The following is a 26,759-nucleotide window of genomic DNA, read 5'->3' as shown; positions in this document are numbered from 1 at the left end:
CCAGGCGTGTTAGTACAGAACTTTAATTTAAATTACAATACAGAAGTGTGTTTCCTGCACCCGTCAGAAGTAGTGCAAAGGCTTGGGGGAGTGAGGGGTAACGGAGGAGCTGAGGGAGAGGAAAGGAGCCTGGAGTGAACCTACAAGTTTGTTGGGTGTAGGTGGTAGAAGTATGGAACAGGTGTTGTGTTTTGTTTGGGGGGGGGGGGCGGGGGCGAGGGGGAATTGTTAGGCAGTTCAGAAGCCTCCCCCATGCAGACCCTTGCTGACCCCAAGTTCTCCCATTCAGTCAGGCACACCTGCCCCTCTTCCCCAACCCCCATAGCCATGTGCCCCTGCAACTCTCCTGCCCTATCCCCATGTGGCCTTGCACCCCCCAACTCCCATTCAGCCCCTGGCTCAATGCCATCACCCCTCCAGCTGATGAGCCTACACCCCAGTCTGTCCCCATCACTAGCCATTCTGAATCCTAGTCTGTGATCCCCCGCCCCAGCAGTCCCATGTACCCCACTCTGTCTGTCCTAACCTGGCACCGCAGGCAGGGTGCTGTGATGGACTTCTACTCCTGGGGGAATCCTACACCATTGTGCATTCACAAAATTCCCCCGCCCGCACTCCCCCGCAGAAAATACACTGTGCCCAAGAAGTGCTGCTGTTCCACCTTTCACCCACCATTGGCTATTCTGGTGCCACAGCAGCCTCCGGTGAGCGAAAGGCAGAACTGCAGCTCTTCCTGGGCAAAATGTATTTTCTGCAGGGGGGAAAAAATCTGCAGGACACAAATTCTGCATGTGCACAGTGGCACAGAATTCCCCCAGGAGTAATGTTCAAATCATCCTACACCTGATCTATGAAAAATGCTGGGAATAAATATTCACTTGTGGGCATTCCAAACCCCTCTCTCTGGTGCACGCATAAATTAAAGTACACACATTCCACACGTAACTGTTAGATATTCATAACCTATCAAATCAGTTTCCTTCAACCACAGAAAAGCACACATTCAGAATTAGCTTACAATTACGTATGTCAAGCGTGACTTTTTAAAAATAGCCATTTGTAAATTTGAGCTCAAAAATCATTTTCTGAATGGCAAAGCAGCACACATTTAATGCTCCAGTCACTCAAAAAATGACCAAAAAGTTACTGGTGTTACTTTTTACACCTTGTATCACAACATATGAAAAGTAATACCATAATATAACACTTTTATCCTGAGACAAAATAAAAAGGCCTCAGCATGTTTAAGGGCAATAAAACTTTACTAATACATTCAAATATTCTATACTCAACACAGCATTTGTGCTGCTTTACCTTGCTCTTCCATCACTAAGTATCTCAGAGCCAAATTTTGCAGATTATATGGCCAAGATCATAGGGGGAAAAAAAAGATAGTTAAAAAAATACACTTGCACACTTATGGGAATTAGGGCTCCTGGTTATCACACAAATGACAGATTTAAATTCCTGGGCCTAAGTTTTCACTTCCCTGGGTGCTGGCACACACTGGAGACAACATCTTCACAAAAACTCTATACCAGAGGTATACTCTGAAACCTGTCATTATGCAAGGCACTGCATTTAGCCGTATGGAGTGGAAATCTATCAACTGCATGAAAAAACTTGCACAGATACAGACAGACATCATCTTCCTTTCCAAATGCAAACAGATGGACCTCGTACCAAAAGGACTGAAGGTAAAAAATCCATTACAATCTACATACCACACAGACTATGCTGACAGCTTGTGCCACACGCTCTCAAAGAAACTGCGGAACCACCTGATCAACATCCTCTACAGCAAACAGGGAAAGATTAAGAATGAGCTCTCAAAAATGGATACTCTCATAAAAAACCAACCTTCCACACAAACTTCCTCGTGGCTGGATTTTACTAAAACTAGACAAGCCATTTACAACGCACACTTTGCTTCTCTACAAAAGAAAAAGGACACTAAACTTTCTAAACTACTACATGCTACAAGGGGCCACAGCAATGGTTCCCTCAACCCACCTAGCAATATTGTTAACCTATCCAACTATACTCTCAGCCCAGCAGAAGCAGCTGTTCTATCTCGGGGCCTCTCCTTCTGCCCCTCCACCCCCATGAACACGATACAGTTCTGTGGTGATCTAGAATCCTATTTTCGACGTCTCCGACTCAAGGAATATTTCCAAAATACCTCTGAACAACATACTAATCCACAGAGGTCTCCCTACCAACACTACAGAAAGAAGGATTCTAGGTGGACTCCTCCTGAAGGTCGAAACAGCAGACTGGACTTCTACATAGAGTGCTTCCGCCGACGTGCACGGGCTGAAATTGTGGAAAAGCAGCATCACTTGCCCCATAACCTCAGCCATGCGGAACGCAATGCCATCCACAGCCTCAGAAACAACTCTGACATCATAATCAAAAAGGCTGACAAAGGAGGTGCTGTTGTCATCATGAATAGGTCGGAATATGAACAAGAGGCTGCTCGGCAGCTCTCCAACACGAGTTTCTACAAGCCATTACCCTATGATCCCACTGAGAGTTACCAAAAGCAACTACAGCATTTGCTCAAGAAACTTCCTGAAAAAGCACAAGATCAAATCCACACAGACACACCCCTGGAACCCCGACCTGGGATATTCTATCTACTGCCCAAGATCCATAAACCTGGAACTCCTGGGCGCCCCATCATTTCAGGCATTGGCACCCTGACAGCAGGATTGTCTGGCTATGTAGACTCCCTCCTCAGGCCCTACGCTACCAGCACTCCCAGCTACCTTCGAGACACCACTGACTTCCTGAGGAAACTTCAATCCATCGGTGATCTTCCTGATAACACCATCCTGGCCACTATGGATGTAGAAGCCCTCTACACCAACATTCCACACAAAGATGGACTACAAGCCGTCAGGAACACTATCCCCGATAATGTCACGGCTAACCTGGTGGCTGAACTTTGTGACTTTGTCCTTACCCATAACTATTTCACATTTGGGGACAATGTATACCTTCAGATCAGCGGCACTGCTATGGGTACCCGCATGGCCCCACAATATGCCAACATTTTTATGGCTGATTTAGAACAACGCTTCCTCAGCTCTCATCCCCTAAAGCCCCTACTCTACTTGCGCTATATTGATGACATCTTCATCATCTGGACCCATGGAAAAGAAGCCCTTGAGGAATTCCACCATGATTTCAACAATTTCCATCCCACCACCAACCTCAGCCTGGTCCAGTCCACACAAGAGATCCACTTCCTGGACACTACAGTGCTAATAAACAATGGTCACATAAACACCACCCTATACCGGAAACCTACTGACCGCTATTCCTACCTGCATGCCTCCAGCTTTCACCCTGACCACACCACACGATCCATCGTCTACAGCCAAGCTCTGCGATACAACCGCATTTGCTCCAACCCCTCAGACAGAGACAAACACCTACAAGATCTCTGTCAAGCTTTCTTACAACTACAATACCCACCTGCGGAAGTAAAGAAACAGATTGATAGAGCCAGAAGAGTTCCCAGAAGTTACCTACTACAGGACAGGCCTAACAAAGAAAATAACAGAACGCCACTAGCCGTCACCTTCAGCCCCCAACTAAAACCCCTCCAACGCATTATTAAGGATCTACAACCTATCCTAAAGGATGACCCAACACTCTCACAAATCTTGGGAGACAGGCCAGTCCTTGCCTACAGACAGCCCCGCAACCTGAAGCAAATACTCACCAACAACCACATACCACACAACAGAACCACTAACCCAGGAACTTATCCTTGCAACAAAGCCCGTTGCCAATTGTGCCCACATATCTATTCAGGGGACACCATCACAGGGCCTAATAACATCAGCCACACTATCAGAGGCTCGTTCACCTGCACATCCACCAATGTGATTTATGCCATCATGTGCCAGCAATGCCCCTCTGCCATGTACATTGGTCAAACTGGACAGTCTCTACGTAAAAGAATAAATGGACACAAATCAGATGTCAAGAATTATAACATTCATAAACCAGTCGGAGAACACTTCAATCTCTCTGGTCACGCAATCACAGACATGAAGGTCGCTATCTTAAAACAAAAAAACTTCAAATCCAGACTCCAGCGAGAAACTGCTGAATTGGAATTCATTTGCAAATTGGATACTATTAATTTAGGCTTAAATAGAGACTGGGAGTGGCTAAGTCATTATGCAAGGTAGCCTATTTCCTCTTGTTTTTTCCTACCCCCCCCTCCCCCCAGATGTTCTGGTTTAACTTGGATTTAAACTTGGAGAGTGGTCAGTTTGGACGAGCTATTACCAGCAGGAGAGTGAGTCTGTGTGTGTATGGGGGTGGTTTTTGGAGGGGGGTGAGGGAGTGAGAGAACCTGGATTTGTGCAGGAAATGGCCTAACTTCATTATCATGCACATTGTGTAAAGAGTTGTCACTTTGGATGGGCTATCACCAGCAGGAGAGTGAATTTGTGTGGGGGGGTGGAGGGTGAGAAAACCTGGATTTGTGCTGGAAATGGCCTAACCTGACGATTACTTTAGATAAGCTATTACCAGCAGGACAGTGGGGTGGGAGGAGGTATTGTTTCATATTCTCTGTGTATATATAAAGTCTGCTGCAGTTTCCACGGTATACATCTGATGAAGTGAGCTGTAGCTCACGAAAGCTCATGCTCAAATAAATTGGTTAGTCTCTAAGGTGCCCCAAGTACTCCTTTTCTTTTTGCGAATACAGACTAACACGGCTGTTACTCTGAAAAATATACCAGAGGTATGAGTGATATAAAGGGATTCCAAAAGGAGCCCCATTCAGACAGTCTCAGCAAAGTCTGGGTGAGCAAGGTAAAATAAACCAGGACCTCAAGATTCACAGTATATGAATTATGTAGCTTGAGTAAGTTATATTAGTAAACTGTCTCATTCCTCCACTTTTCTGCAAGTATGTCCTTGCTGTTTTCCTTTCAAAGGACAGCCACTACAGCAAAGCAAACAAGAACATCAGAACATCAGAATGGCCATAATGGGTCAGACCAAAGGTTCATCTAGCCCAGTATCCTGTCTTCCAACAGTGGTCAATGCTAGGTGCCTCAGAGGGAATTAACAGAACAGGTAATCATCACATGATCCATACCCTGTTGCCCAGGCAAACAGAGGCTAGGGACACCATCCTTGCCCATCGTGGCTAATAGCCATTGAAGGACCTATCCTCCATGAACTTATCTATTTCTTGACCTGAGAGTATGTGTAATACCACAATACAAGACCAGTAGCAGAGCCGCAGCTGGCCCCAGATCAGCCTTGTTCGGCTCACAGGACTATAAAATTGCTATGTAAAATATTTGGGCTCAGGCTGGAACCCAGACTCTGAGACCCCACAAGAGGGGAGAGTCTCAGTCTTGACTCCAGCCCAAACATGTACTCTGCAATTTTATAGCCCCACAGCCAAAGCCCTGTGAGCCTGAGTCAACTGATCTGGGCTCAGACTCAGTGCAGTGAGTTTTTTTAATTGCAGTGTAGACATACCCTGAGGGACCAGATAGGTCAGCTAATCCATAAATTGGAATCTTTCACCTCTAGGTCACTCACTGAAATGCAGCAAAAAACAGTGACCAAGTGTTATTTTGCTTGGTAGCCCAGGTGAAATGAGGAAATGACTCAGTCCAGTTCTCAGTGGACAAATGCTCCCATTGCAAAAACCACCAACACAAGTGGCCTTAATTGTTAGGCCAATGACTCAGAACATCATGGGGACTGACCTGCCGCTTCCCCCAGATATTGTCTCTTTAGTCAAGGTGAGTCTAGGTGGTATGGAAGGGGCAAGGGAAGCTTCTGTTCCTGCTAACCATGCTGTATCTGTTTTGGGAATAGAAGAATTCAACTCTTTTCAACCTTGAAGGCTGTCAATGCTGAACTTTTTACCAGCAGTAAACTTCTTGAATTTTTTTTAAAACTCTGTACTGTAATTCATAGTAGGACAGTAAGCAGCTTCCCCAGCAATATTACTTGGCCACATGATCACATTTCTTTAAGTTTGTATTCTACTTTGCTTGCAGTCCATAGGATTTAAAATATTAAGCTATTACTCCTTGGCTACAAGGCTTCACTGTGTTCTAGTCTAACCAGTCTAAAAGACCATGAAATGGAACAGCTATTTTGAATATTTTGCCTGAATACAGCGTAGTCACAAGTGCCAAGACTGGCACATGTATAAGAAGAGATTATTTTCTACTCAGAATGCTGAAAAAATGCATTTACCTATCTTAATGAATCGACAGGGGAACATCTGTTCATCAATTTTATGCTTCAAGGAGAATGTTTCTTTGTTATAATCATTCTTTAAGCCACTGTGGAAAAAATAAATAAAGTTACTAAATCTTACCTCGTATTTTAGAACTAACTAGTAAATGCAACCTAGGTCATGTCTGAAATGTGATGGTTTCATTTTACTACTGATTCATAAGTATGCATGTTGAACCAGTGTCTGGATTGAATCAGCCACTTTACCTCCCAAGGAGGTAACATGTCTAGTGATATGAGTAGGGAACTGGAGTCAGGAGATATGGATTCTGTTCCAGTCTATGCGGACTCAAAATGTAACTTTAGGCAAGTCACTTCTCTGCAACTCAGCTTTCCCATTTGTAAGCCATAGATAGTACTTGCCTACCTCACAGGAGCATTATGAGAATTAACTGATTTTAAAAGTGCTCTGTGATTTCCAGATGAAAAAGTACTACATAAAGTGCAAGGTATCAAGATTCGTAATAAAATAAACCTGGACTTTAGTATAGTTACATCAAAAATAATACATGAAGAAATAATTCCTGAAAAATTGAGAAGTCAAATGACACAAAGACTGCTCAACTATACCAGCAAACTACTAGCATACTATTTCAGTCCTTCCCTCTTCCTATCAAGTTGCCCCACAATTCAAGCACTAAGCAATAGCAATTTAAAATTACTAAATTGGGGTAGCTCAAATCTGAAGATGCTTTTGAAATCCTACTACATGGTCCTGTAGGATATCTATGCTAGGTTCTTCATGTCACATGGTTTCACCTGGTAAGGCAGCACTAGTGTGATTCTTTGATCAAGGAAGTGCAGCCAACAAATACTGACTACTTCAACAAACCAGCACACACTCCCTATAACTGGGCTTTCCTGTTGCTGGCCTCCAATTAACATTGGCTCTTGCTGTATGGCTCCTCTGCACTTGAAGTACAGTGAGTGATCTAAATATTATCTCTCCCTTTCAACTTAGGAGGCAGAAGACTGGCTAGATGGCCTTCTCAAATTTAAATTAGTAATTATTCTAAGATCTATAAGTCTAAAACTTGTAATAGGCTGCCTTCCATAAGATACCTACCACTGGACTACCAAATCAAGTGATTTAAGACAAAGAAGAAATTAGTTTTGTACTCTACCCTTTGACAGAGCAATCAATATGAAGGTAAAACAGCTGAGTAGTTGAGACCTGTATTGTTATAATGAGTTTCTATACATATGCAGTCAAGAACACTTACTACACAACTCCTAAAGAACTATTAAAAGTTTTCCACAACTGTAGCTCAAATTTAGGTGCATGTCTCAGGTATGCAGAAGAAAGGAATCTCAGCCCACAAGCATTGCACCCTGGCTCTTCAAAACCTCCAGGAGCTCACCCTCCACAAATCCTCTGTGGTTAGAACAAGGTAGGGAAGGCTTCCCAGAGCTAAATTTTGGCATATATGCTCCTTGGCCTGACCATATCACATCAGTTATCTGCGCAGGGGCTGTACATGGGGCCACAGGAGCCAACAGCAGGCTTACACTAGCAGCCTTTTTGCACTGTTAACCGAGTGCCATCTGGGAGAAAAGAGGGGAGGGAAGAACACTGTGGTCCAGCCTTTGATTTAGGATGGATTTACAAGTTGCTGAAATCATCTCTTACCTGGATAATAGGTCTGTCATGTTTTCTTCATTCATCCCACCAAAGACTTTAAACTTCTTTAAATTACAGACATGAGTCTTCTCATATTTGCCAAAGGTGATACTTTGGACTATAGCAGGTCTTTCAAGTTTCAGAATCAAATACTGTGAAAAGAGGAAAAAACGAGAAAATTCTGAGTACAAAAATAAATGCTGCAGAGCGTGCGCCTAGAAGGAGGAAAATTACAGCCTTCAAATTTTCATAGGTAACGCCAAGGCTGAAGGACAACAATTATTAATGTTGGTACTCCAAATTATATGGTCCCTGCCTGTGAATGAGATTAAACAAAGGAAGATGTGGGCTGCATATTAGGAAGTACTCCTTTAAAAGAAATCTACACAAGCAGAAAATAAGTCATACCCAGTATGCTATTCAAGACCTCATGTATTCCTTCTGGGAGTTGGAAGAAAGACTCCAGAAGGCATTGCATGATATGGCCAGGTGCTGGATAACTGACTCAGCTATGCACTAATGCTTGAACTGAAGCTTAACTCTGGAGTACATTCTGTTGATTCAATCTCTTAGATGCTAACATACAACTTCCATTAACTATGTCAGCTCAGAGACTACCTGGTCCCAGAGAGCAAAATGAGCCACTAAAAGCTTGGCTCATAGGTAACAGGTGAACCAATTGCCTAAAAAGCATATAAAATTATATTTGGCCATTTCATTTGCTATCAGGAGCTTCTCCTAGTCCATAAGGAAACTGATCAGAAGGGTTTGGCTCATGAGTCTCTCCTTTCAGCTGTTCCCTGTGCGCAGAGGGGTTGGCATACTTCACATTTTCTGGCCCTATCAGTCACCTTAACCAGCACTGCCTGAAGGAAAGAATCCTGCTTAAGTGCCTCTGAAGAGAGATGTTCCTACTGAATAGTCTGGTTGGATACCAGGAATCAAGACATTTAAATATTGCATAGCTGAGAGTAAAAAACAACTCCCTTCTCTCTCTCTCCCCCTCCCTCTGAGAGAGGATCAAAAGAAGGGGTTTTTTTTCCTAACAAAAGCAGAACAATCTAGAATTTACTCCAGAGTAGCAGATCTTGTTCGGCTCCCTACTTTCACGACGAAGATCTACAATAGGCTTGTCATGCCCACACAACAGAACAAGTGAGAAGAGGTTGAAAAACGTACAATAAACTTCACATACACTACCTTCCCCTTGAGTCTGTCACAAAAATCTCAATAGAAGCTACTATATGAACAGACGTACAATGTTCTAGAAACCTTTCCACTACAAGCTACACAGGGGGGCCCTAGTCCAACCATAAAATGGTGCAGCAGATTCAAACATGACTAGCATTTTAAGTTGAACTATTTTGATAGTAAGTGACAGACTCCACAGAATTTAAATACAAGTGACTGCTTTCAAAGATCACAGATTAGAGACTGAAGTCTTAACTATCCACAAAGCAAGTACAGCACAGAAAACAGCCATGCAAACTTTGTTGAAACTGCCCTGCCACCATGCCTCAAACTTGACCTAGAATTACAACTTCCAGGGTGATGGAGGAATTTGTTCTCCACAACCAGTCAGATAGACAGACTTTGGTCTTTCTGCTGTGACTCCATCATACAGTCTCTAACAGTCCCTAGAAACTGGACTGAGATCAACATCACATTGTACCTAGGGCAGTAAAATTGTGAATTTAGACTAAGTTCCTGACAGCAGGAACAGGCCCACACTATGTGTTTATACAGCACCTAGCACAATGGGACCATGATTTCAATGGGCACCTCTAAGTGCTACTGCAAAACACACAGGCTTGAAAGGATTAGATTAATGACAAAAAATATTTCCATTAATAATAATCGAAGTCTACAGATAAGCAGAGTAAGAAAGGAACAGAGTTTGATTTAAGGATACTTACTTTGTATATTTTGACATGTTGACAATTTGCGTTTTAATGGTTATAAAAATTTTAAAAATGTTTGAGTCTCATCTGCTGTCATTAAACAATTATGGTCTGACCCCATACAAAATTTCCCACAACTGAAAACTGAAATAGCTAACATTAAGAAAACTGCTTTAAACCCATAATTTTGCACTAATTATAAAAAATACAGTTGAATGCTGCCAAACCTAAATACACATCATAGCAGTGATAATGTATTTTTAAAAACTCACATATCTATGCACTGTGTCACTACGCTAACTAACACAACACGAAGAAGCATTCATGCTAAAGGCATTACTATAAAGCATCTGGTTAACACTAAATGAGGGAATCTTTAAACATGATTTGGTTAGTTATTTTTTAGTAGTTCAGGACAAAAGAGGTATGCCATCCATCACATTGCCATCCACCCACACCCCTCACAAAAGAGGTATGCCAATAGCTAGTTACAACACGAGGTGAGGACATGGTGCCTTTCCAGTAGTTCTCTGCAAAGCCTCACAACTCAATACCATATTTCAACACAAGTCTCTCTCTAGCCACCAGCACATTTTTAATTACATTTACATGCCTCTTTTCATCAGAGTATCCCAAAGAACTTCATAAACCATATAAATTCAGCAGCACTGAACTCCAACTTTTTCTGGAATGGACGCTAGTCAGCAAGCAGAGCGAACTAGTGTTTGGCATACTTGAAGAACAAAGGAGTAGATGGGGGACTTTTGGCCAAGGACACTAGCACAAATCCCATGTGATCTTATGTTCTTTTCCAAAAATCTCGTACCATAAGTTACGTATTACACAGTTTTACCTCAGAAAGTTGGAGGACTGGAACTGACCTTATCAAGATTTGAACTTGTGGTTCTAAGGAATTTAAGAATTCCATATCAGATGCTTAGGTTACTAAGATACACCCTCTGGCAAATATTAATGCCAGATTTTCAGAAGAGCCAAACTCACATGTAGCCTACATGCTTATTAAATGCTGTAGTTTTTATTATTTTTAGTCCAAAGGAAGGGAGAGAAACAGTGGGGAGGAGACATGGATTTTAGTCAAAACCAGTCTCTGCACAACATGTGCAGGGCATCTTAGTTGGAAGGGCAGAGACATCTAGAAATGAGGTGTGGTAGTTAGCGGACACGTTTACTAACCGCTTTAGAAGCTCTGCAAAAGGTTTCATTGGGAATGAGCAGTCTTGCAGGTTCTACACCCCCACCATCGGAGAGAAGAGCCAAAGAGAGCTCACGGAGTGAAAGTTATAAACATAGGAGCTGGAGACAGCCCTGTGGACTCAGTGGCTGACCAACACAGGATCAAGAAATGCATCTGCTGTGAAGGCTGCATTCCAATACCTCTACCACTTTAGATACAGGCTGCATATTCCTAATCTTGTTGGAAGAGGAGACAGACTATTACCGCAGGAACTGAAATTGCTGCTGATTGTGAAGATCTCCTGACTGTTGTGCTGAGAAGGTTCTGAGGTGTTTAGAAGGGAACTGAGGCTCCCATTTTCCTTAGGCTCTGGAGGATCTAGGTGACTGACACACACACACACACACACACACACAGAGTGATGCCACACTACAGAGACTGAAAAAATCAGAGAGAAGATCAGAGCAGAAAGTATAAAAGGGTATATATGCTCTGTTGAAATCTTGCACTGAATTATATGTAAAGGTAACGAAGTGGGAGAGTTTGTACAAGGAGCACCAATAGCTTCAGTGCCTAACATTTTTATTAAACCAGTTATTCAAAAGTATTCCAAAGGGTTTTGTTTCGATTAAATGTTTGTTCTCTAAGAAAATCATATAGTACTTTCCCTGAGGCTGACTGACAACTGCTAGTAGCACCAACATTCAGGGGACTACATTATAATCCTGAGGTTTAACTCAGTTTAATTATTTTTCTGAGAAGTCCTGAAACCGCAGAAACTTCGGCCTGTGCTTCAGCAGAGAAATAAACTGAGGTACAGTGGAAAAGGGGAGTGTAACAAAAGTTATACATATTACCTTAGCAACCACTACCCAGGTCACATAGGCATCAAAAAAATGTGACCCCAAGTGTCATAGCGAGAACTGAGTTCTTTTGAAGATCTGGCCCATGCCACATGTTGAATGTACATTGTGTTTAACACATACAGTTGAACAAGTTTTAATATACTTTAAATCACTCCCTGATATGATCTGCACAGCAGGAGCTGAATCAAGAGGTAACATTTTGGGATTAGGCAGAAGAACAAAATCTGCCTTCACTCTGCAGGGATAGAAAAATCTTTTGAAACAGACGACTGTTTATGTACTTGGCAAATCGAAGTTGCTGCTTAGGAAGTTTTATTTTTTATAAGGATAGTTTGAGCTAATACAGACCAGAAGTATTATATGAATTCTCCAGAACCAATAGGCTGAATCAAACATTTAAAGTCTTATCTACCTAATATTACACCTGCAATTTGATTCACAACATACTCTGCTAGTTTTTCAACATAAACAATTTCACTTCATTAATAAGCAGTTGTCACAGTTTCACCCTGGAGGTAAATGCATTTCATTAACACACGAGGTACTGTATATAAAAAAACCAGAAATACAAGATCATAACTTTTTTTTTTTTTTTTTTTTTTTTTAAAGTCAGGCATAGTGACTGCGGACATAGTTCACTGCATTAAAGGCCTACTCTATGTTTATAACAAGGATTATATCTAAAAACCTGTTCTTTTATATATTAACTGTCATCAACCACAGAAATCCATATCATTGTACATACATAGTACTTCAGAATAGAATCACAGCTAAGATTCTCTTTTATAAAATGAAAGTCTGGTCTCCAATGCTATCAATTTTATTACATTTCCTTTGTAAACCTAGAACTAGTAGGAAAATAGAGAATATACCAGCTTCTGCCTAAGTAGACTACTACATCACAGGTTTACCATTGTACATATAATTTCTGTCATTCTATTTCAAGAGTGAATCCAGAAAGCATCTAGTTTAACAAACAGCTGAAGTGTATTTCCTTTTGCTGGCACTCATTCATAATCAACTCCTGGTCTTCAAGGCCACAAGCGCCTTTTAACTCTACCATAACCACATGGCTGGAAAACCCCTTTACTAAATATAACCCAAGGGGTAGTATTTCAGATGTTTCAGTTGTATGCTGAGGTTTTAGACTTCCACTTTCAATTTCTTTTTCAATGAACAACCTGACAAACACCCTACTGCACCAATCAAATGGCATTTTATTTCCCTCAGCTACTCTGCAAATTGGTGGATTTTCTCCTGTTCTACTCAGATTCTTTATTATGCCCATAGACTAGAAGTTCATAAAATATCAGGGTTGGAAGGGACCTCAGGGGCTCATCTAGTCCAACCCCCTGCTCAAAGCAGGACCAATCCCCAATTTTTGCCCCAGATCCCTAAATGGCCCCCTCAAGAACTGAACTCACAACCCTGGGTTTAGCAGGCCAATGCTCAGACCACTGAGCTATCCTTCCCCCTTATGCGCTTTTCAAATTAAGAAGTTTCTTATGGACAATTCCTTTTTTCCAGCAACAAGGAGGAGGAAGAGAAGAGAAGAAAACGCATGTGTAATTCAACATAAAGAACAATTAAGTGGTGAAGATTCACTGAGCAGACTTTTTAGCCTGTGAATCAGCACAAAACCAGTGCCCCAAAATGGCATTAGAAAACACTGATTTTGAAGGTGCAGCCTTTCTGAATAGACAAACCCTACTGGTCAGGACTAGAGCTGGGCAAATAATGGATTTTTCAGTTTGCAGGCAACTTTGGGAGAGAGGGGGGAAAAAAAAAAAGTAAGTAGTAATTTGGGGACAAACAAAAAATGACATGTTTTTATTTGCTGAAAATTTTCAAAAAGTGTAAATGTTATTGAAACAAAAAATTGAGTTGAAATGTTTCAGCTATGTTTCCCAAAACAGCAGGAAGAGAAGGAAGTAGTACCTTCCTTACAAGCTTTAGCCCAGCAGCTGGAGGCATCAGCTGGAATATAGGAGGCCTGAGTTCAATTCCCCCTTCCACCCACATGGAGAAGGAACTTGAACTTGGGTCTCCCCCGCTTGCAGGAGAATGCTCTAACCACTAGGCTATTCTGGAATGGGACTCAATCTCTGCTCTTGAAGCTGCTCCACTTTCTGTAACTACATATGTACAATAGTTGTAGCTATGTTGGTCCAGGGATATTAGAGAGACAAGGTGCGTGAGGTAATATCTTTTATTGGACCAACTTCCATTCAAATTAATAGTTCACAGTCAATGAATAGTCTTTGGGCCAGGGAAAGAGTTTGAGAATGACTGCATTCATTCATCTATCTATCTACAGGCTGCTAGTTAGAGCGCTCACCTTGGATGTGAGAGACCCAAGTCCTAGCTCCAACTACTTTTTAATTTATAGAAAGTAGAGCAGCTTCAAGAGCAGAGACTGAGAAAGCCCCATTCCAGAATAGCCTAGTGGTTAGAGCACTCTCCTGCACAGGGGGAGACCCAATTTCAAAGCTCTTCTCTACATCAGGCAGAGGATGAGCTGGACCCAGGTCTCCCACATGATTACCTTAACTGCTGGGCTAAAGCTTACAACTATGCACCGCCATCTGCCTGCTGTTATGACCAGCTTTTACTTGCTTTTGTCAAAATGCCTGAGATTCAAAACAAAATATTTTATGTTGAAACGAAATGTTTCATTTTGGCATTACTGAAACATTATGACTTTCAGTCTAGTTGAAGCTATTCAGCAAATTCAGCATGCATTCACAAATAGTTTCTCAACCCAGAACTGCACTTTTCAGTAACTAAACTACTTATCTACAAAATTTCACCCAGCTCTAGTCAGGACCTCAGTTTACTAAATATCCCATGGCATTTTTTTTTTTTAAATGTGTCAGAGTGGTGTCAGTCCTACTGTTATTCCCTAATTATGGTTCAGACAGTTATATCACAGAAAGGGAAACTTTACTTTCACTTTTTAGTTGGGTATAGGATAGTTCATTTCCTTTCCTAAGCAATTTTGGTTATACATAGTTAAAACTTTGTGTTTCATCTCAAAAATAGCTGGATTTCAATGGTAGATAAAATGAACTTCATATGTGAGAACTTTAGACTGCTTTAGGAGAATAGATGCTCTACTCACAAACACGTAGGAATGCAGGAAGGAGCCTAAATGACAAAGGTGCTAAGCCCTCAGTTTACATAGACTTCAACAGGACCTATTGTGCTCAACACCTTTGAAAAATCAGGCCATAAGTCTTCTACTACACTCCCAGTTTCTGTCCCAATAGCTATATGCACTTGTTTTTCTTATTTACATACCCCTTACTACTGTAATAACTAAGCACTGATATAAAGTATATTTAGAATTTTCCTCTCCCCAGCTTATCATAGGCAGGGCTGGTGGGCATCCAGATAAAGTTGCCAAACACTTTCATTAGAAGACTCTGTTTTTAGTTGCTTATAACTTTGCCAAAAACTTTAACTGTCTGGGCTGAAGTTTTCCGTGCCAGCTGCCTGCCTCAGGCTGAATACTTCAGAAAATTTCAACCAAAATTGTTTGGCAATTTCTGAGAATGACGCGAGTGAAAAATAACTTGTTTGAAAAATCCTAACAAGCTTTTCTTTGAAAAGCTATGGACTCCCATGGAGCAGGGACCTTAAATTTGACAGGCAGTACCTTTTGCCATCCCTATAAAACTCCGCTTAGTAGAGACTTGGATTTTAATAGCTAAATTTCCTTAAGATGCTGTCTGCGCTGAATAGCACTCTCCCTGCAATTGCTAGACAACTGCAGGTCATACCAGGTCCAAGGGTATGAACTAAAATCAGCGAGTCTGTCTTTCCTGTGCTCTCAGTCACCACCCTGCTGGCCCCAAGTAGTAAGACGCTGGATTCAAATGCAGAGGGAACAAAAGTCAGATTTATAGTGGGAGTAGATTGGGACAAGTATGTTTGTGAGGGGCACAGAAACTAGGACTGGAGATTGCATAGGGAGAAAGGGGGTAGAACAGACCGGATTATGAGCCAGGAGGAGAGACGGGGACCCAACGGAACAGTGGGGAAGGAGATGACGAGAGATGGATCTGATAAGAAGCTGGGGTGCAGGGGGAGAAGTGGGACTGGCTGGGCAAGGACCTGGGTGGATACACAGATCAGATGGGGAGCCCAGTAAAAGAAAGACTGGGAGCCAGTGGAAATGGGGAACATAGGCAAGAGAGACACAGATTGGATGAGGTCTTTGGGAGGGGGTGGGGGGGGAGAAAATGTGACACAGGAAGAGACTGAGAAAGAAAACAGAGGAGAGGGAGCTGAAACTGGCTGGCAGTGATGAGAACACTGGGACATGGAGTCCTGAGGGGTAAGACTAGAACTTGCTGCGCAATGACACATGAATGAGAAGCCTGAAGAGTAGAGATTGGGACTGGCTACATGAGGAGAATGAGAATGGGACAAGGAAACAGGGTTGAGGAAGGGACAAGGCAGAAAGGATCATCTCAGAGGTAATAGGTAGAAGAATCTGTGCCCATTTGACAAACTCCTCTCACGGCCCTGGAATTAAACTCAAGATTCCCAAATTTCACCATTCCTCTGCTGTCAGAAAATCTCTCTGAAAGCCCTGGCAAGCATTCCATCCTCATCTATGCTGGTCCACATAGCCACTCAGTTACTCCATTAGCTCAAGTGGCACAGGTCTGTGGGTGATGGTTCCAACCCTATTAATGACCCATATGGATGGCAATATGATGCCACATGATGGAATTTGTTTTGCCAGTTGTTTAAAAAAAATTCTAGGAAATTACACATAAAAAACTATATTAAAACGAACATTAAAGTTCCAAAGTCAAGCACCCAAAATTTAGAAATGTCAGAATTAAGGTTGCCTGTGCAACCTTAATTCAACCCCTTTGTGCACATGCATTATGACAGTCTCATTACAAGATCACATGCTATTTTCCCCCACACACACAGGAGTCCTGCCTCCAGGGCCAGCTCTAGGCACCAAACCAAGCACGTGCTTGGGGTGGCACTTTTCAAGGTGCGGCACTCTGACCCTTTTTTTCCTTTTTCTTTTTTTTTTTTTTGGGGGGGGGGGGAGGGAGAGGCCTTGGGCAGCAAAAAACCTAGAGCCAGCCCTGCCTGCCTCCAGCAATGCACAGGATGGACCTGCTCTGGGGATGAATGAGGGCTGTGTAGTCAAGATGACTTGTCTATAGGATCTGTAATTCATTTGTTACAGAAGTTGGAAGGTATGTAGTGAATCAGTCAGGCGACTGCATTAAGAGAAAGGACAGCCTCACCATTAAAGCATTTGAATGCTGCCCTGGATAGCTGGATTCTATCCCTACCTCTACCAGAGAGTTCCTATGTGGTGCTATGCAAGCCACTTCAACCCACCTTTTCACAGGGGGTCATTAATCCTCATTTTCTGGAGTGTGATATGCAGAAGTGATGAGCACTCACAGCTGTGATTAAAGTCAATGGAAGTTGTGCTTTGAACATATAAAGTGTTCTATAATGTTAAGTACTCAAAAAAAAAAATCAAGGCCTAGGTGCTTCAAATTGGGCATCCTAAATTAGTGGATACTTCTGACCTTAATTTTTCAGTTCCAACCTGTAAAATGGACCAGGACCCCATTGTGCTAAGCGGTGTATAAATGAACAAAGGGATGGCCCTTGCCCCCCAAAATGTTATAATCTAAGTATAAGACAAGAGACAGATTGGTAGACAGACAGATGAGGAAGATCAAGTAAACAATGGGACAACAATTGTCATCTTGACAAGCAGAGGTATCAGTAACTCATCTCCTCCACCAGGGGTATTGTGACTATAAATTCATTAACATTTGTGAAACAGTCAGATACTATAGTGAAAAGTGCCAAGGAGAAGCCCATGAGGAAATTAATAATGCTGTCTTCAGAGCAAGGTTTGCATAGTGTATAATAAATAAGGCCTGGGGCTACACACTGAACAAATGAGGAGAAAACTAAATATTGAATAGCTGCTCATTAAATTGAGTACTGGCCATTCTGCGCACTGAATGAGGCAGTGGTCCTAAAGAAAAAAAACTGTGTGATCATGTAATTAAAGACAATCATAATGTACACAAACGGCTGAATTAAGGGACAAGGAAACAGGGTTGGGGAAGGGAACCCTAATTATAGCTTTTCCTAACTTCTGTGTGCTTGACTTTTCAACGCTGATATTTTTAAACACAGTTTTGTGCGTAATATTATATAAGGCATGTTTGATTCCTTGGAAGTGAACAAAAAAGCTTCACAAAAAGAACACCCCAAAATAATACTGATACTTGCGATCTCTACCACACAGCTCTCATTACATGCACACAATTGATTAGCCTTTACTAGTGTGACCCCAGAATTATAAAGCTTCTTGGCTCGCCAAGTTCAATGAAATGAAAGGGCTTTATTTCCTCATACCTCACTTTTAGATGTTAAACATGGATGAGCAACGCCAATGAAAACTTACGCTAGTTACATTATATATGTAAATACAATTAATTTCTTGAAAGTACAATTTTGCTTCTTTCATCTGTGCATGTTTCAATATCCTACGGCTATCAAAACAAATTTTTACGTTACAGAAAATTTACTGTACTAGATTGTGTTTGTCCACAGGAATTTTCTTGCTTTAGACTCTACACAAGAACCTGTTAAAGTATTTCTTTTCTGAAAACTGGGCTTGTGACTCAGATCCACCATTCCACACTGATAATATATCACAATTCTTGAGAGTCACATGGAATTCAGCTTATCAAACAGAATTCTAATGCCAAAATTCATTTCACTACAGGCATATCGAGAGAAACAGCAAGGAGGAACAAAACTAAGTTTTTCAGTGCCAAACCATCCCAACCTTTCTCCCTCTCACATGCACGTGCAGTAACTCTCCTCAAGCCTTGGACCGAAGGACATCTATACATAAGCGGTATCCTGATCTTATTAGGAGGTCTGACTAAAAACTATAGCCAAGAGAAAAATATTTTAAATTTATTTAATGGCCGACTTCATAAGAAAAATCAAGCTCACTTCTAACTAATCCAGTTTTGACAGAGCTTAACAAACTAAGGCAAAATATGTCAGAGAAAGAAAAAAGTTCACTGTAGACAATCCCTTCCCCAAACCAGACATCCCTTTTTATTACCTGTTAGAAAGAATTACTAGGCAAAGAGGAAAATATCTCTACATTCTTAGTAACCATATTAAGCTTAAGAAATGGTTCTTACTCAGCTGGATTCCAATTTGACCCTGTGGTCAGAATATTATTTCTCAGTGTTTGCTTTTTTTTTTAGTAACAGTTATGAAGTCTCTCAAAAACATTAGGAGGCTGAGTGTTCCATCTACTGATGTCAGTTCTGAAAATAGGAGTGAGTAAACTTCTAATTACCCTTCACAATGAGAATAGAGGTGCCTAAGTCTGAAGGGTCTGAGCTATAGAATCAAAGTGAAAAACACCTATGGGATAGGAGCTTAATTTCAAACAAAAGTTTTTGACCCCAAGCCACAACAGAAATACGAGTCTCCAGTTGCAGAGAACTAGATTCTTGCCAAACACTCTAGGAAAGAAAGTGAAGCTGAATGCTCTGAATATACCACATGACATTTCCTTACTAATTGATACTACGAAGTAAGAACATGCTGCCTGCCACAGTGGTTGTAAGGAGGAAAAAAGCAGAAGATTATTTGCTCTCTCAATTCTCATTACCCTGGAAACATTCTAGGATGGATTAAGATTGCTTGGAAGTGGGGAACAAAATAATTTTTTTCTACATTTACAAAATACATTTGTGCTATACAAGATAAAAAACAAGTAATTTTAAACTGAGCAGATGTACTGGGGATCAGAGGAAGTTGGTATGTGAAATATGCATGATTTGGTTTTCCTTAAATCTCTGGCCTTGTAAAGTCAGAAGACAACACAGAGATAACAACCAAATAGGTAAAAATTAATGTTCCCAAAACCAGAACAGGTGCTCATAGTTCAGTGATGTGGCCATGTATGTAACTAAATAGCAATCCCAGAACAGAAACCTTGGCCAACAGGATCCAAAAGGAGTCAGTCATTCTTCATCACAGCTGGATGGCACTGGAAAGAGCAGCTTTTGACAACTGTGAAATGTTTCTGAACTCCAAAACCTTATGGTGTATAAGACTTCTTGTAGATTAATTTTGTGCCAACGGAGGTCATTGAAAATACTTTTTGCTGAAAGGCCCTAGACTTGTAAACTTGAGGACTGGAGACAAGGTATTCACATTGGCTGATCTCACTGCTGTAGAACACTGTCAGTCCTGTGCATGTTCGTTAGCCTTCAGACTGAAACAGAACATTCATCTTTCCAGCCAAGCATTTGCCCCAAACAGACTAAATCTTGCAGTGTTTTCTCTTTTGATTAATTTTCTGATGTTCCTTGGGTGGGTAAATGGAGGGTTACTATTGCTGCACATTATAAACATTCATAAATCTCTTGTGTGGCAGCAGGGTACCTTATACGCTAATTATATGAATTTAAAAGCAAATCATAAACAGAAAAAAAAGAGAGAAGTTGTGATCCAGTGAGGTAAAAGTGACAAGGAAGTTTGTGAATAATACTGGTCCTGGGGGAGAAAAGAAAATCTCTTGTTGCCTGGATCAGGAAAAATGTAAACTCAGAGTAAAACAACCAGGCTAGAAAACAAATGCAGTCAAAAGCACTGTGAGGTCATAAGTAAGGTTAAGACTGTGTCATGGTTATTTTTAGTAAACGTCAGACACGTAACTGTTTATTAAAAATAACAGTGACAAAATGTAGAGGGAGGGGTCCAGCCCCCACCACTGCTGTTCCCAGGGTGGCTGGAAACTCTGGGTGGATGTGTCTGCCACCCAACAGCTCCAGCCCCACCGCCTGAAGCAGAAAATGTCACGGAGGTCACAAAATCTGTAATTTCGATACTTCTGTGACATAATCTTAGCCTTATATATAAAGTAGGACAAAATCTGTGATCTTAAAGTGGTCCCAGAAGACTGATAAAAAGGAGCACTTTCTACCAATATTACTAGACTGTTTAAGAAGTAAGCGGGATAGCAGAATTTGCAAACATGCAAATCTATTTGCTTAACAGGAGAGCTTACATTTATTGGAGAAAAAGCCGAACAAATATTTTGAAAGAAAAGTGGTAGGATGAACAGATTTTACATCTCTCAGAAGTTCCAGAAACCAAAATACCATAGTAGAGGGAGGAGTTCGACACTAAAGTTGTGACATTAAGACAAGTGAACAAACAGAACCATGTTCTAACAAAGTAATCAGGCAAAAGAAAGGGAAATACAATTTACTGTTTCTAACAGCTTCCATGTTTAGAAGTCTGGCAGTGTTTAAGTGATGAATATGAAGAGTATGTGGTCTATTCTAGAAGACAGAATACCCTCACTGAAACAAGACTGGTGAGCACAGGAAATCTATCACAGCTTCTCATAGTGCTGAGGAGATGGGGCCTGCATGGCATATTCCCACCAATGCTCAATGACAGCATAACTTGAATCACTTTTAGTTGGATTCTTGAAGTTTGAAATGAAGAATTAAAAAGATACCTGCCAAATTCACTTGTGGTAACATGACATTCTGCCCCAAAAAGGAAACTGTTTTAAAAAAACAAGGAGGCAAACATGCCCTTGGTGGAAATGTAAATATTCCTGCCAAGAAGAACAGAGACAGAAAAGCGAGTAAAGTTTTAGGTATCAAATCACTCAGTCCATACCAACATAAATAACCCAGTTGTTTAGATTAATAACAGTCAAGATGTAATATAAGTTGCAATTTAAAATTTGGGCCTTTGGAAGCCACAACAGGTCTAAGTACTAATGTAGAATTAAAATGCTTACCTGGGGAGGGTAGTTGCTTTCTGAAGACCACCTTGAAGACTGATCATTAGGCTTGTCCACTAAAATATTCCTAAAAAATGAAAAACAAATGTAAGTTTACGATACTAATTTTTAAACCCCAAACGGTTAACATGCAGAGAAACTACTACACTTTAGCCAATAGCTCCTGTAGTTTGAACACAAACACATATGGCTCAGTCAACAATGCATTTATGAAGCTACCTATGTTGCTATATAGTTGTTTTTTGAATTTGCTGCATAATAGTGTTGCAGAATCTAATTTTTTTTTAAAGATAAGTCAAGCCTCTAGTGCTTGTGGTTGTGAAGATAATTCACATGAAAGCCAACGCATTTATGTTTACTCAAGTCTGCTGACAACTTGAAACCTTAACTCAGAGAGGCATGGGCTGTCTCATTCACTTCAACAGGGCATGAATTTTAAAGCCCAATGAGGTGTTATATGATAACATTAACCATTTAGCTAGATTATGCTAAAATGATAGTCAGTGAAAGTATACTTCTATTTGTTAGACACTAAATACTGGAATGGAGAGGAATGGAGAGCAATGGAGCTGCTACCTTGCTTTCAAGTTTTGCCACAGTGGGGAAATTAGAAATTCATCTCACCCTCAAATTTGAAGTCACCTTCACCCCTGTCAATAAGTCTAGACTGATGCACAGGATATGAGGACTCATAAAATGCTTAACCTGCATTGCCTTCCCATGCATTAAGAGACACCTGTGACCACTGTGTCCTCCTTTGTAATTTAGCATACTGAACTACTTTGGCTTGAAAAAAAAGCTATATGAATGTGTGATGGTAAGAGGCACAAAGACCAAGTTAGGTGCCTGAACCTCACAGTGGACAGAATTCATCCTATTCGATTTTTTCCTTTACTCAGGCGGAGACCAGCTGAATCCTGATCTGGGAAGCCCCTAGTAGGCAAAGGAGGAGGATGTAAAAATATTTATTTTTTCTCCATCTGCCATGTAGAAGGAACCGTATATATATTGACTAGTATAAAAGATTGGAGAAGGGAAAGTTTATGTAAAAGCTTAAAGGGAAAAGGTTAAATGAGAAGTTTAACAGGGTCATTCAAAAAGAGTAGCTCTCTCCACATACTAGAAACAGGAAGAAACACCAACATGTAAGGAGCCACCAGGCAGTCCAGTACAGGAGTAATGTTTAGGAAATACGCAACAGATGGTCTAAGATAGATGCCTGAGTTTGAGGACATAGCAAAGTAATCTGGGTACATCAATTCCCTAAACCAGGGGTGTTCAACCTACGGCCCGTACATGGCTCACCAGAATATTTCATAAGGCCTGCAGCTTGCTTCAATACAATATACTAAAGACCGTTTCATTAGTGTTTGTTCTCATATTTACAGCATTTTAGTATACACAAGTGTGTAAACAGACAATACTGTACATAGAAGACAATACTGTACGTAGAAACAACCTATCTAAATACATGTGGAACAAGCTGAATTTAAAGTATTAATACAGCTGACTTTAAATATTATGAAATATGCAGAATCTGTAGACTAAGGGGGAGAGTATGACAGAAGTCTATAAAATCACGACTGGTGTGGAGAAAGTAAATAAAGTGTTATTTACTCTCTCATAACACAAGAACTAGGGGTCACCAAATGAAATTAACAGGCAGCAAATTTAAAACAAACAAAAGGAAGTATTTCTTCACACAACGTAGTGGCAACCTGTGGAACTCTTTGCCAGAAGATGTTGTGGAAGGCTAAGACTACAGAGTTAAAAAAAGAACTAGATAAGTTCATGGAGGTTAGGTCCATCAATGGCTATTAGCCAGGATGGGCAAGGATGGTGTCCCTAGACTCTGTTTGCCAGAAGCTGGGAATGGGCGACAGGGGATGGATCACTTGATGATTACCTGTTCTGTTCATTCCCTCTGAAGCACCTGGCATTGGCCACTGTTGAAAGACAGGATACTGGGCTAGATGGACCTCTAGTTTGACCCAGTATGGCTGTTCAAGGTTGTGCTGAGGTTTATGTGGCCCTCCTGTCATAAGGTTGGGCATCACTACCCTAAACCCACTGAAGTCCCAAGAAGGAAGAGTACAGGATTGCACTCGATGGACCCTCCAAAAAACATCTGAAAATTTTTTTTTAAAAAAGGTACCTCAATAAAGAGTGACTCACAGATTAGGGAGAACAAGTGAAGACACGGCAGATAGTAGGGAAGAACCAAAGCCAAAGAAAATCAACTGAGCATCAAGGTGGACAGGAGGGAGTTGATCTGAATTTAAGGCCAAGACAAATGATCGGATATCTACGATTATAGCAGGAAAAAAAAAAGGGGGGGGGGGGTTACAGTGATTCACTCTCAAATCAGTGTTAGAAACTGGCCAAGGAGAAATAATGAAGACACAGAGCTGCAGAACTGCTTGGCACTAAAGGGGTGGGGGGGGAGGGTTTAGGAGAGCGAGAGAGACTAAATCTGATAAAGAAAATAGAGGGGAAACATTAGAATTAAGAGATTGCCTGAAAATGCAGAGGGAGGAAACCCAATATGGGCAGAATATTTTAAACATGTACCTTTTCAGATTAAAGATCAATTTCAGGATAAGGAAGGACAGTTTCTCATTAAAGGACACAACTACTGGGATATTAACAGGGGGCTCAGTGTATGCCCCCAATCAAAAGCAAAAAGCTTTAAGCCTCTTTAAGAATTTCTTGAAAATATTACAACATTTTGGGGAAGGGAAATTATACTTGGAGGAGACTTCTATTATACACCAAATTCCTTACTGTCCCAGATCTGAAGACAACATAGGAGAGAAGAAAACAGGCGCAGCATTAACTTTTCTATGACAACTCAGTTGCTCAGATTTCTGGAGAGAACTGCACCCATGGGAAGGAGATAAGTTTTATTCACACCCGCGTTTATACACTAGAATAGATTTAATGTTAATCTCTAAATCCTTATTGAAGGAGATCTGGTCTGCAGAAATTGGTGCTATTACATGGTCAGCTCATGCCCATTCAAAGTAATATTTGATAAAAGGGATGGACGGATCCCAAAGATCATTTTTATAGGAAATTAACTGTTTGCTGCTCCAGGTCAAAGATCCGGTTGCAGCAATTAAAAAGGATATTGTTGAATACTTCCAAATAAATGATAAAGACAAATATAAAGTGAGATCTTCTATGAAAGGCAGGAAGTTGTATTTAAGAGTCAGTTGATTGAAAGAGCTCAAGAAAAATTAAAACTAACAGGAGATAAAAAGGTTGCAAGGGATTCGTACAAACAGGTTCAAAAAAGTATATCAATAGGGAGTAACCAGTGTTTAGACACCACTGAGAAAGATTTTGCTAGACGACAGTGGAAATTTCTGTTTGAAGACCTGACTCAAAGCATACGTTTTATGAAAAAGGAAATAAAGTGACAAGTTATTGGCCCAAATGCTTAAAGAGATGAGAGCAATACATTATTTCACCAACTAAGAACAATCAGCAAAGGTATTGAAACCCTATTGAAATATGTGCAGATTTTCCCTGCTTCTTATAAAAACCTATGTTGTGATAAATGAAGCGGGGATAGCTCCCTTTTATGGACACACAGCCAGTTAGCTACAAAACCCCTGTTAGTAGCTGTTCTCTACTTGCTTTACCTGGACAGGGTTAAAAAAGCCCATAGGTAAAAGGAAGGGAGTGGGCACCTGACCAAAAGAGCCAATGGGAAGGCTAGAACTTTTTTAAATTGGGAAAAAACTTTCCTCTGTGTCTGTCTATTGTTCTCCGGAGAGAGAGGAGAGAACAGCAATGCTGTAAGAAGCTTTAAACCAGGTATGAAAAAAAAAAAAAATCACCAAATCATACCTCAAAACTACTTATCGAAACCCCAGATATGTAAATAGATCAGGGAATGTCTACGAAGAGGTGATTAGGTTTCTCTCTTATTTCTTTATGGCTTGTGGATTCCTCTGTGCTAACCCCAGGTGCTTTTGTTTTGATTGTAACCTTTAAGCTGGACCTCAAGAAAACCATTCTTGATGCTTTATTATTATATTTGCTCTTTTTTAAATCTAGCAATAGCCTACATTCCAGATGTATTTTCTTTCTTTTTGTTTAATGAAATTTACCCTTTTTAAGAACAGGATTGGGTTTTGTGTCCTAAGAGGTTTGTGGATAGGTTGTTTAATTAGCTGATGGCAACAGCTGATTTCCTTTGTTTTCTTATCTCAGCTCTTCTCCAGAGTGGGTGTGAAAGGGCTTGAGAGTACCCCACAGGGAGGAATTCTCAAGTGTACCTTCCTGGGTCCAAAGGGGGTTTTTTTGCACTTGGGTGGTGGCAGCATCTACCCATCCAGGGCCAGAGAAAAGCTGTAACCTTGGGAGTTTCATACCAGCCTGGAGTGGCCAGTATTAATTTTTAGAATCCTTGCAGGTCCACACCTGCACTCAAAGTGCCCGATTGGGGAATCAGCCTTGACACATGTACTTCACATACTCCAAGCTATGAAGTTATTCAAAAACATCTGTAAGCAGCTGGCTTGCCAAAGATAAACAAAATAGATAAAGAAGCTTCAGATAAAGAAATAACAGAAGACTTCTTATAAACAAATCATAAGTATGAAGAGGGGTAAAACTCCAGAACTTGATGGCTTCCCAGCAGAATTTTTACAAGATATTTAAAGAGGTATTAACAAGTCTGTGGAGGGGTACCTTTAATGGCATTCTGTTAAGGGAGGAACTTACTCCATGAAAGAAGCTACTAAAGTTGGAAAAGACTTTATCATGATTAGCAGTAACAAGGGCCTATAAAGAGGTGCATATGGTAAAAATTTAGAAAAATATTACCTAACCGAATGTACTCCACGTTCTTGGTTTACATAAACTCAGATCAAACCGGATTAACTGATAGACAAGTGTCAGATAATACTATATTCTCAGAGTATTTGGACTCTTCCATGGTGCCACACCAAAAGAGATATTTTTCTTCTATCACCTGATGCACAGAAAGCTTTTGATAGAATAAAGT

The 26,759-nt window shown here is 40.9% G+C and overlaps 1 protein-coding gene across 3 annotated transcripts in view; it reads right to left on the bottom strand.

The window, feature by feature from the left end:
- Positions 1-26,759, bottom strand: part of MKLN1 (muskelin 1) — a 199,536-nt gene that overhangs the window by 142,774 nt on the left and 30,003 nt on the right. For all 3 annotated transcript variants that reach the window (XM_077837053.1, XM_077837063.1, XM_077837072.1), the window contains exons 2-4: positions 21,740-21,809; positions 7,928-8,070; positions 6,256-6,344 (exon numbers count right to left, since the gene is read on the bottom strand). In XM_077837053.1, the coding sequence (XP_077693179.1) occupies positions 6,256-6,344; positions 7,928-8,070; positions 21,740-21,809 (302 nt within the window). The remainder of the gene's footprint in view (positions 1-6,255; positions 6,345-7,927; positions 8,071-21,739; positions 21,810-26,759) is intronic.

Source organism: Eretmochelys imbricata, chromosome 1, assembly GCF_965152235.1.
Source record: "Eretmochelys imbricata isolate rEreImb1 chromosome 1, rEreImb1.hap1, whole genome shotgun sequence".
NCBI lineage: Eukaryota > Metazoa > Chordata > Testudines > Cheloniidae > Eretmochelys > Eretmochelys imbricata.
The sequence above is the reverse complement of the archived record's forward strand: the minus strand, read 5'-3'. Positions and strand labels throughout refer to the sequence as shown.